Source organism: Xiphophorus couchianus, chromosome 21 (genome assembly GCF_001444195.1).
Source record: "Xiphophorus couchianus chromosome 21, X_couchianus-1.0, whole genome shotgun sequence".
Classification (NCBI taxonomy): Eukaryota; Metazoa; Chordata; class Actinopteri; order Cyprinodontiformes; family Poeciliidae; genus Xiphophorus; species Xiphophorus couchianus.
The window spans coordinates 14,377,353-14,388,904 of NC_040248.1; the positions used below are offsets into that span (position 1 = coordinate 14,377,353).

General features: G+C 41.5%; 1 protein-coding gene across 1 annotated transcript; it reads left to right on the top strand.

Annotated features, from left to right (window-relative positions):
- Positions 1–590: 590 nt before the first annotated feature.
- On the top strand, positions 591–7,108 carry LOC114136576 (sperm-associated antigen 6-like). Its single transcript, XM_028004627.1, has 11 exons — positions 591–791; positions 883–978; positions 1,444–1,610; positions 2,548–2,731; positions 2,929–3,134; positions 3,904–4,077; positions 4,161–4,313; positions 5,671–5,862; positions 6,479–6,595; positions 6,689–6,834; positions 6,983–7,108. Exons 1-11 carry the CDS (start codon positions 767–769, stop codon positions 7,086–7,088), a joined length of 1,566 nt encoding a protein of 521 aa, XP_027860428.1. The 5' UTR covers positions 591–766; the 3' UTR covers positions 7,089–7,108.
- Positions 7,109–11,552: the final 4,444 nt, after the last annotated feature.

The following is an 11,552-nucleotide window of genomic DNA, read 5'->3' on the forward strand; positions in this document are numbered from 1 at the left end:
CGTCTGGTCATTCCATTCTTGTTCGGTGGATTGCTGCAGAGATTATTGTCCTTCTATAAGAGGAAACCTGGAGCCCAGATATCGTGTTCTTTATCACCTCCCGTCTATCCCTCCCCGATGACTCAATGTAGACAGTAGCCAGCTCACTGGGAGCTTTAGAGCAGGATGCATTTTCTGTATCCTTGCCCAGCTTTGTGCCTTTGTGAAAACAATCCTATTTGGGAAACCTGGAGCCAATTGCTTTTTGATTCTATGCTCTATGCTTCCGCTTTGTTAACTGTGGGACTTTGGCAGACCTTTCCAAATCAAGTGCAATCAACTGCACTTACCACAGGTGGACTGTATTCAAGTTGTAGAAACATATGCTTATTTTTGAAACATGTATATATGGTCAGCAGCTCAAATCTACGGCCAGAAACCGCTTGCAGGAACTCATTTCCGCTCAATGCGGGTCCCCCCGCGTGCGAGACATCCTCAGCTGAAACATCGCGGGAATATAAAGAGACATCACTCTGAAGGGATTTACTGCACCGGAGTGAGCCGTCTTTTTTTAAAAAACGATCTTTGGCCTGAACAAGGGTCATTCCGCTTCCTACGTGTTGCTACGGCAACTCAAAACAACAATGCAGCTAAACCCAGTTGGGTCCAAAAATGGTGCTTGAAAACCTGGATTAGAATTAGTTTTTTGTTTCGTTGGCTCCAGCGACGACACATTTTAGGAAATAGGCTTTAAATTAAGGAGTTTTCTTTATTCTTTTTGGCAAAAATGAGTCAGCGACTGATAATTCAAGGTGAGATCCGGGGGTGGATTTTACTTCACATTGACTCAAGTTTAGCTTGGAGGTGATTAGACTGACTCCTTGTTTATTTTGTGTCCCGCAGTTTTTGAGCAGTACCAGAAGTCCAGGTTGCACTTTGTGCAAACCGTTGCTGATTTGGCGACTAGGCCACAAAACTCCGAAATCCTTCATAATGCAGGTAAGAACAGAATTATAGAAATATTATCATCTGTCACGGATTAGAATGTTAATTTGCATCCTTAAAATAAATTGTTATATTTTAAAAAAAATGGAATGATTGCAAAAAAAAACAATAATAATCTTATGCCATGTATCGCAAAAGGTTCAAATTAATATTTCTATGTATCCAAGTTTAGCTGCTATTATGAATTAGCTAAATTCATGATTTTTTTTAAAACTCCACCTTATTCAAATTCAAAACTGTTTTATTGACACCAAACGGAAATTAAATAAAATCAAACCAAACTTAAGTTCTGGAACAGAATATATCTATATCTACATCTATATTTATATCTATATAACATATCTCTCTCACTCTCTCTCTCTATATATGTTTTTATAGCGTTAGCATATATTAACAGAATTTGCAATGCAAATAGTCTTTTTTTTTGCATTTGATTGTTGCTGAACATTTTATTTACAGGAGTGATGCCCATGCTCCGGTCCCTGCTGCTGGACACGGTCCCGAGCATCCAGCAGACGGCGGCTTTGGCTCTGGGTAACCTGGCCGACCAAAGTGATAATCTGGCAGAAGCTTTGGTGAAAGAAAACATCCTACCCCAGCTGGTCCATTCTCTGACCTCGCAGAATGTTAGCATCTCTTCTCCTGGATTCATTCCTTAGTGCTACCAGGTTTTTTTATTGCAATATCAGCTTTGGAAGACATGAGAGTGTAAAGAGCAAAAACAAAGTCAGATTCTGGATGACACTTTGCAGGAGTTGTAGGGTCAGGGTCAAAACCTCTGAATTTGATCTTGTGTGTTTTTAAAAAACCTTTTGGCAATTGCCTTGGAGGCGACTTAGAGAGACCAGGTTTTCTTCTTGCTTTCAAAAGGTGAGTGAAGCTCGATGTTTTAAACCCAAAATGTTACATTTCAGCTTCTGAGCTCAAACTGACTCAGGAGGAGTGGGAAAGGAAATCACTCAAACATGCAGCAACTTTTTTAGAGTGACTCATTCTTTTTTTATTTCACACACAATCCTGTCCACGTTTCTTTACTTTACAGCACCAATTCTCAACAACTGTGATCTCAAAGTGTGCTGCAAGACAAAGCAGTCAGATTTAGTTTCAGTTTCATATCCAATCACATGCAGGGAGTCGAGTGAAATTACAACACATTCAAATTCACTTTTCCTGTTGATGCCACTTGTTAAAGTGTTACAATGATTTGCTCGATATCTTCAGAAATAATGAAAGCAAAAATGATGTATACAATAAACATTGTTTTTTTTATTTCAGTGACATCATTAAGCAAAATTATTTCTGCCAAACATATTTCACTGTGTAAGAAAATAATGACATGTCAGAATAAAGTTAAAAAGTAAAAGGAAGTAAAACCCGTCTCCTAAATGAGTAAAAAAAATAAATAAATAGAAAAAGCTATTTCAAGGGTAAACTTAACTGGTTAAATGGTTTGTTTTCTTTAAAAAAGTAGAAGAAGAAATGCAAATTGATTCTAATAAAAAAAAATTCGGTTCCTCTCTTAAACAGCTGATGTGTGCACTTTTTTCTGTGTTTTGTGTGCAGAGGTTTTATAAGAAGGCAGCAGCGTTTGTTCTGCGCTCGGTGGCCAAACACTCTCCTGACCTGGCCCAGGCAGTAGTGAACTGCGGGGGGGTCGACGCTCTGGTCCTCTGCCTGGAGGAGTTTGACCCCGGGGTGAAGGAGGCCGCCGCCTGGGCTCTGGGCTGCATCGCACGACACAATGCATGTAGGCACAGAGAGCTGCCCTGAGTTCCATCTGCTTTGTTTTTGCGACGGTGGAGGCAGTGATTTGTTCTTATACTAGATTTCAAAAACGTTCATTTGCATCATTTTTTTTATTTTTAAAAGGAACTCTAAACAGAAAAAAACAGCTTTGCCAATGTCCCGTCTTTGTGTCCACGGCCTCTCCGTGTCACTGTGCAGCTCTGTCCCAGGTGGTTTTGGAAGCAGGAGCGGCCCCCCTGCTGGTGTTGTGTCTCGTGGAGCCCGAGATGTCCCTCAAACGCATCGTGGCCTCCACACTCAGCGACATCTGCAAACACACGCCAGAGTTGGCCCAGACCGTGGTGGACAACGGCGCCATCGCACAACTGGCACAGATGATCCTCAGCCGAGACGCCAAGCTCAAGGTGAGCCTGCTGGTTGATGAAAGGGTCCAAAAAATCAGAACACTGAAAAACCGTATCTTAGTAACAAGACATCACATATTAGAAAATATTATAAGAATGCAGATTTATTGAAAAAGGAATATATTTAAAATGAGACATTTTCTGTGCCAAAAAAAATATTCCAATTTGAAAATTTCCGGTCATTAAAAAATTGGTTCCAAATATAATAATCAGCAATAGTCTCTTTTTTATGCCATAAGATCATTTACCATAAAAATTGTAATTAAGAAGAAGCGAATTCAATTTTATGATTAAATTAAATATAGGCATTGTTGTTTGTACTTGTAAAATTGAAGTGGCACTTTTGAAAAATATACACTTTTGAATTACAACTAAAAGATAAGTTATAGTTGAACATAAAATATTTTTTTTAATTTAAATTATATACAGTATTTGTGTGTATGTTAAGAGATTCTTAGTTTTGTGAAATAAAAAGTCATTTTATGTGCCTTAAAAGAAAATTAAAAGCATCTATTTTGGATCTATTTTGGGGGATTTAGTTTTTATTCTCAATCATTTTAAGCAAACTCAGAGTAACCTTCACAGCTTTGCACAAAGAACACAACTTCTGATGGAAATAAGTTTAATGTTTCAACGCAGCATGATCTTCACGTTAAAACACAAACCTTTGAACGTAGGTGCCGCAGTTTTCCGGAAATAAAACATGTCTGAGCTTCAAATCCGGCAGTTTCGTCTGAAGCTTTTCTGGCGTCTGGTTGTCTCCATTCAGAGGCAGGTGTTCTCCGCCCTCAGCCAAATCAGCAAACACTCCATCGGCCTGGCCGAGATGGTGGTCGAGGCCGAGGTCTTCCCCGCCGCCTTCGTCTCCCTCAACGATCCGGATGATTACGTCAGGAAGAACGTTGCGACCCTGATGAGGGAGGTGGCGAAACACACGCCAGAGGTACTGCACGCTCACACTTCGAGGTCACCAAGAAGGCGGACGCACTGAATGAAGTGTGTGTGTGTGGGTGTGTTTTTCTGCAGCTCTCCCAGCTGATTGTGAATTGCGGTGGGCTGTCAAAGGTTGTCGACTACATGGGAGAGACCCGTGGACCGCTGCGGCTCCCGGGCATCATGATGCTGGGATACGTGGCGGCTCACAATGAAAGCCTCGCCATGGCCGTCATTCTCTGTAAGGTGGGATCATGTTCTCTCGTAACGCTAATATTAAAACCATAAATACATGCCCAGCATGTGCAGAGACATTCAAAAGTGTTCATAACCCTTGACGTTTTTATTTTGAACCATAACAATAAACTTTTTTCGTGACCACTTAACATCAGTTCAATTATTCCATCCAGCCATCCATCCACTGTCTGTTCACCCTTGTCCCTAATGGGGTCGGGAGGGTTGCTGGTGCCTATCTCCAGCTACGTTCCAGGCGGGAGGCGGGGTACACCCTGGACAGGTCGCCAGTCTGTCGCAGGGCAACACAGAGACATACAGGACAAACAACCATTCACACACAACACTCACCCCTAGGGAGAATTTAGATAGACCAATTAACCTAACAGTCATGTTTTTGGACTGTGGGAGGAAGCCGGAGTACCCGGAGAGAACCCACGCATGCACAGGGAGAACATGCAAACTCCATGCAGAAAGACCCTGGCCGGGAATCGAACCCAGGACCTTCTTGCTGCAAGGCAACAGTGCTACCAACTGCGCCACTGTGCAGCCAGTTCAATTATTCAATTATTTAAATTATAGATTTAACATAAAATGCCAATAAAATAAACGGAGGTTTGTAGTTGCAATGAGGTGCAAGTTATTGATTAATGAGTCAATCTAAAGTTGATTAATAAGCAGCCATTTTCTTTAAAACCTGAGTTTTCTCTTTTATCAAGAAGGCCAATCGTCCTTGCATAACATCAAATGCAAAGTGTTCATTCAAAATCAACCCTGCTTATCGGCATCATGTTTTTTCCCGATCATGTTACAATTTTTCTTCATTATCCCCTCCGCTTTTCTGTCATCACATCGTCACTTTTTTAGCATTTGTCAATAAAGTTTGGTTGAGAAGCTAACGCTGCCTCATCATGCGACTCGGCTGAATGAACGCTATTGATGTGAAACTTAAGGAGCTTGTCGAATGTTTATATTTCAAAACAGAACCATATTAAGTGCATTTAGCACCCCACACTGGACTCTGTTTGGATCGTTTCTGTTTCCCTTTCTTGTATGGCTCCGCCATCTTTATTCCTGTATCAACTGGCTCTGCTTAATGACAAGCAGTGATGTCTGCTGGATGGTGACCTACCTACAATGCTAAGAAGGTCTAAGCAGACATTATTACTTAATCTATTAGAACTAATTTTAGTCTAATAAACCATTAATCAACAGTTTATTGTAAGTAGGTCAATTTTTTGCGTCCCCAAGTTGTAAGCTTTACATAAAGTGGATTTTTAGAGGGTACTATGAACATTTTTCTATGAGATCGTAGGCATCTCATAGACGAAGCTGGACACTTCCTGATGTGTGCCTTCCTGTCCTGCAGGGGGTGCCTCAGCTGGCCCTGTGCCTCTCAGAGGAGCATGAGCAGCACATAAAGTCGGCCACAGTGTGGTCATTAGATCAGATAGGTCATCACACCCGTGAGCATGCCAAGGTGGTGGCCTCAGCAAACCTGCTGCCCAAGCTGCTGGAGCTCTACCTGGACCCCAGCAGCTCAGAGGACCTGCAGGCCAAGGTAGGAAGTGCAACAATTGTTCTGGACACCAATTCAGAACGAAATTATGCAGTCATGTGATATTTCAGGTTTCTTTTGGCGCATCATGTTATAATCGGGATAAAGTCAAATTAAACAGGGTTTGTATAGGTGCTTAAAAATGCTTGAATTTCAATTAGGTATTTTTTAAATTTTAAGTGAGCTTGAAGTGCTTGATGTTCAAGCTGCACGGTTTTGCAATCTAACGTTTGATTAAAAGCCTAAATTTTAAGACCTTATTTACAGTCAAAACCAGATATTTGTATGCACCTAATAAAAAGACACACACAAAAAAAAGTTCTCCCTCTCTGAAGTTAAATCAGACTAAGCTTCTCTTGTTTTGGCTCAATCAGAATTGCCTAAATTATTTTATGCAAGACATTTTTATATTTTGTTTTACCTTGTCCCTGCTGTAGAATATCGAATGCTACCACAAGACATACTAACAGTAATAACTAATGTCATATAAAAGTGAATTAAAACTATCTTTTAGTTCATTTTTATTGTTTTTACCTCTAGGAAAAATGTTTGAAAACATACATTGAAAATGTCTGAATCTTGCCGTTGGAAACGAGACGAAGCTTGTTGAATGTTTCAGAGTAAAAAGGCGCTGAAGAACATCCTACAGAAGTGCACCCTAGTCTCGGCTCTGGAGCCGCTGCTCTACGACGCTCCCAGCAACATCCTCAAACACGTCGTCTGCCAGTTCAGCAAGGTGGGGAGGACAACTCCAAATGCTCCGACAAATCTTTGCCTCTCGTGCGCTTGGCGACTGAAATAAAACATCCATCTCTCTGGTTCTCAACAGGTGCTTCCCCATGACAGCAAGGCCCGTCGTTTGTTTGTGACCAGCGGCGGACTGAAGAAAATCCAAGAGATTGACGCAGAGCCGGGCTCCGCTCTGCAGGAATACATCAACGCCATCAACAGCTGTTTCCCTGAGGAGATAGTCAGGTGCAGCTCTGATAACTCGACCACCATTATGCCCATTTGGTTCAAACTATAGACTCGGTTAAAAAACCCAATGCCATCGGAATCAGGATATTTCCCAAAACAAATCAATATTGCCCAGTTTGTTTATGATGTGTTTCTGTTTTTGCAGGTACTACTCACCAGGCTACTCTGAGAGCCTGTTGCAGCGGTTAGAGGGCTACCAGCCGGAAGATTCACTTCACACTCCTCTTGCTCCTCCATGTGAAGGACAATAAACATTTTTGTGCCTTACATATCTAAGTGGTCTTATTAAAAGATTTATTTGATGGTGCTAGCAATAATACAGAGTAATATTTAAGATGAAATAAAAATAGGTTCAGATTCAGTGACCAGGGCCAGATTTAAAAGATACTTGGCCCCTGGGTTGGAGTCAGTGTTGGTGCCCTGTCCACTCAGGAGAAATTCTTATAGTTATGCAAATTGCAGTCCATTAATGGGTAATCCTGTACATCAGCAGGTATGATTTGATGCATGGTAGGTTAACTACGTCCCCACCCAATAACTCCACGTTGCTTCTAAAGAAGTTGACTATAACTTCATAATTTTAGAAATACTCTGAGTATTGTTTAGATTCATAAAATTTAAAAAATACTTATTAATACAACTCACCCAATGAGTTTTACACAAGTACAATTTTTGCACAACAGGCAGTAATTAAAATAAATATATAAATAAATAAAAACCTTTGTGCCCTCCCAAAAAAATGGGGCCCTGAACTACTGCCCCTGGTAGCTTTTTCTAAAGTCCGGCCCTGTCAGTGACGCAGTGGCAGGTTGCTAAATGTTAGCTCCTTTTAATAACATTAGACTGACTAGTGTGTTTTTGTCTGAGTGCTTTATATCAAAAGGAACGCTATAAATAAATATTTTGTTTTCATTTTTCAATTGTCAATTGTATGAACAACTTACCGTATTATTACTGTTGCACAGTATAAAACTAAATGAAACATTTTACACTTATGCAGAAAACACACAAATTTATTCTTGCTTTCCTCCTTAGACATGCTTTTGCGCGACAGACAAAATATTTTTTTTATCAAAATAATACAATAGAATCGAAATACGAAAACTTATTAATACAGGTACGCAGCGGGTCCAATACGTTACCGCGGAACATATTGGTTTTATTTTTGCCTTGTGAAGTAGCTCCTCACTCGTTGGAGGAGCTAAAGGTGAATGAGCTTTTAGCTCGACTTTTCAAATGAAATAATCATGTTTATTAATACAAAATAAACAATGCAGATGTAAACGGTGACATGTAAAATAAATGTTGCGCAATTATGCTCAAATTTGCATAAACATGTTGCAGAGATCTTTGGTTTCCCACCTCTGAAGTCCATTTCTGTCATGATTCTGGCCCGTCTGCCTGCTCCGTTTTGCTCCACAGCTCTCATGCAATCGTGCCCAGTGCAGCCAGGCTCACCTGTTCACCACCAGTTATATATTCAGCACTCAGGCAGGCAGACGGTGCCAGATTTTTTGAAAGCCTTTGGTGTGAGGTAAGGTAAGGTCATTTTATTTATATAGCACATTTTCAGCAACAAGGTAATACAAAGTGCTTTACGGGAATTAAAAGGAAATACAAACAAAATAACAAAGCAAAGGAAAGAGCAAAAGAAGAAAAAGAATCTAATATTGATCTAAAGTGTGTAAACTATAGGTGCTCATGTTCAGGGTTGCTAAATATCCTCTGGTCTAATTCCTTTACTAGTTTGGTCAGATCCGTCACAAATGTGTCGACAAGCCAGGTATCCACCAGCTGCAAACAGCAGAAATCCTGTTCTCAATAAATCCAGGGTGAATCCATCCCGTCGGACCACCCGCTTCGGATGTTATCATCCCATAGAATGGCGATGATAACATCCGAAGCGGGTGGTCGGACAAGAGGGCTCTCCTGTGCCCAGTCTTCTTGTTGAGAAAATGTGATCAATTGCATTGATGGACCAGTTAACCAGATCCATCATTTGTAGATTCGGAAGATGTGCAAAGAAAGGCTCCAAAAGAAGCAACACAAAAACAGAGCAAGCCGGGTGAGGATGGGTAGGGAGAGGAGCAGAGGAAAAAGCGTCCGCCGTCGCCGAGAGCTCGAGAGAGAGAGAGAGAATAGAAATCTAATGGTTCCTCCTTTGAATGACCACGATCACGGTCTTGCCCCCTGACGCAAACTCCCAGGACGGGAGAGAGGTTTGCGTTTGGAGGCACAGATTTCCGGGCAAACTGCCACTGGCAGTTGCAGTGCAGTCTCCAGTTGCTGTTTGTGAGTTTACAAATGACCTACAAAATTACAAATTACCTGGTCTCTCCCCGGTGGTGAGAGAGTTTGCACTCTAGCAGGACTGGCAGAGTTTGCAGAATTTGCGGAGTTTCTCCTCCGCCAAGAGTTTGCGAAGTCTCTCCCCATCCTGGTGACAGAGGGAGGAGAGAGGCTACCCGCTCTGTGGGCGGGGTTTGCCTGCTTGTAGGTTTACGAGGGTAGGATCACTTGTTACAGCTCTGTGTCCTTGAGAGGATTTGATGCTTGCTGGAGTTGGTGACGGAAAGCAGCCGAGGTAGCTGGATGAAACACGTTCCGCGGTCTTTGGAGAGGACAGAGGGGAGCTACTGAGATCGAAAGAAATAAAAGGCCGGCAAGAAACTTTGTGTGGACTCCAGGGAACGTGACTCCACTCTCCGTACAAATTACAAATATTAAAGGAGTTGCTCTGGACTTGAAACTCGGCGCAAGATGCACGGAGAGAGAGCGAGAATCAACGCTTCTGCACAAAACATGACACTCTGGACGCCCAAGCGTCAATATATGACGAGTCGGGAGTGAGAATGTGTTGGACAATCACCGGTTCTCGGTTCCGAGTCCATCTGAACTACGACGAGAGTCGCGGACTGGTTGTCATGCTGCAAGTCCCAGGACTGGTTCTGTCTGAGCTCCACCTCTCCAGGCTCTTCATGTTAATGTTAAACAGGTTCCGCCTCAGAGGAGAGCAGCATCAGCGGCGTCTGGACTGATGGGGACAGAACAAGTTGCATGAAGCAGCTTTCAGCCTGCTGAGGATGCTGCATGTGGCTTCAGGACGCATCATGGGACAAACATTCCCCCGAACCGGCAGGTCAATTCAGCCTCCTGCTGCTGCTTCATGGAACATGGATAAAACCAGACAGTTTCTATTTTTCCCTCGTTATTTCTGCGCATCGCCATTTATTGTTGAACTTCCTGATGATACGTTGTCACTTTTAAGAGTTGATTCGTTGAATTTCCGAATGATAATGTGACAAAATCTGACATTTGACACGGTGATTCTGGGAAACAAAAAAGTTAAGTGCATTTTCAAAATAAAGCTTCGGGTAAAACATTGCACTTTGTACTATTTCACTTTATCTAGATATTTTACTAAATGAAATGACAGGAAATACATATAATTCCAAGTAAGGTTTCCTTATTTATTTACATACTTATTTATTAATTTGATTTTATTTTTGTATTTTTTACAAATAGATTCACGTTTGAAAAAAACCCAAGTCTTCGAAAAGCCTTTTTTTTTTTTTTTTTACCCCTGCAGGGGCTCTTTTCTGGGCTCTTGTGTCCCTTATATGACAGTAGAAAAAAGGAAGACATGTCGCAAATATCGTCGAGTCGAACCCGCGACGACCGAGTCTACGAAGGCCTCCAAATATGGGTCGCGCTAACCCGTACGCCACAACGGCACGTCCTGAAAAGCCTTTATTTGTGATGGTAAAAATGTTGTAGAGGCAACCTTAGATCGAGAAAGAGGTCAGATGTTTAGTTCCGTGTTTCCATGTATGACTCAAGTTTTTCATCACACAGATTAATACAAATATATTTACTGTACATAATGTGTTTTTATTAGGACAGAAATGTCTATTCAAGGATAAGAGAGTTTTAAAAAGAATTAAATTTAAGTACGTCTCCACAATTAAGCTTGTGGCAGTTGCAACATATTGTTTTTATGTAGCAATAGTAATAGTAATAATAATAATAATTGCCTTGCAACAAGAAGGAAGCAGGTCATGGATTGCCAGAATTCCACCTTAAAATTATTGGTAATTTATACGGTTATTTATCAAATTGCACAGGGAGGCATGAGGTCTCCTTCATGCTCAGCGCTCAGCGCTCAGCGCCATCTGTGCTCTGATCTCTACACAGAGTATATAAACTCGGTGCACCGATGTGGCTCACGGATTGTGTCTGTGTCTCCACTATGACTCGTCACTTCAGGGCCCAATTTCGGCGGGAGCCAAAACGTTTCTAGAAGGCAACAAAACGTTCAGCCAAAGCGGGCTGTGGGATTAAACAATAAAGAGCTCCAGGCAGTAGCGTCCCTATGGGGATGGTTGTTCTCTTGTTTTTCATACTTTAGGGTGTCACTTTGACAGGGGCTCAGATGTTTAATATCAAAATGTATCAAATCAAAAATGTTTAATGTCACACCGAAAGTACATTTCTGGAAGGGTTTCTTTGACATTCGCGCTCACTTTGAAGGTAATTGTGACACTATGGCCGTCTCTCACGATGAAAAAGAGTGTGCTTCTCTTTTCCTTGTGAACTCCTGTTCTCCATTTTAGGCTTTGAAACAACACAAAATGCAAACATATGTCCTGTGGTTATACATATAAATGATCATAGGTCACCGCCACCGACATTTCTTGGTCTCACTGATATATATA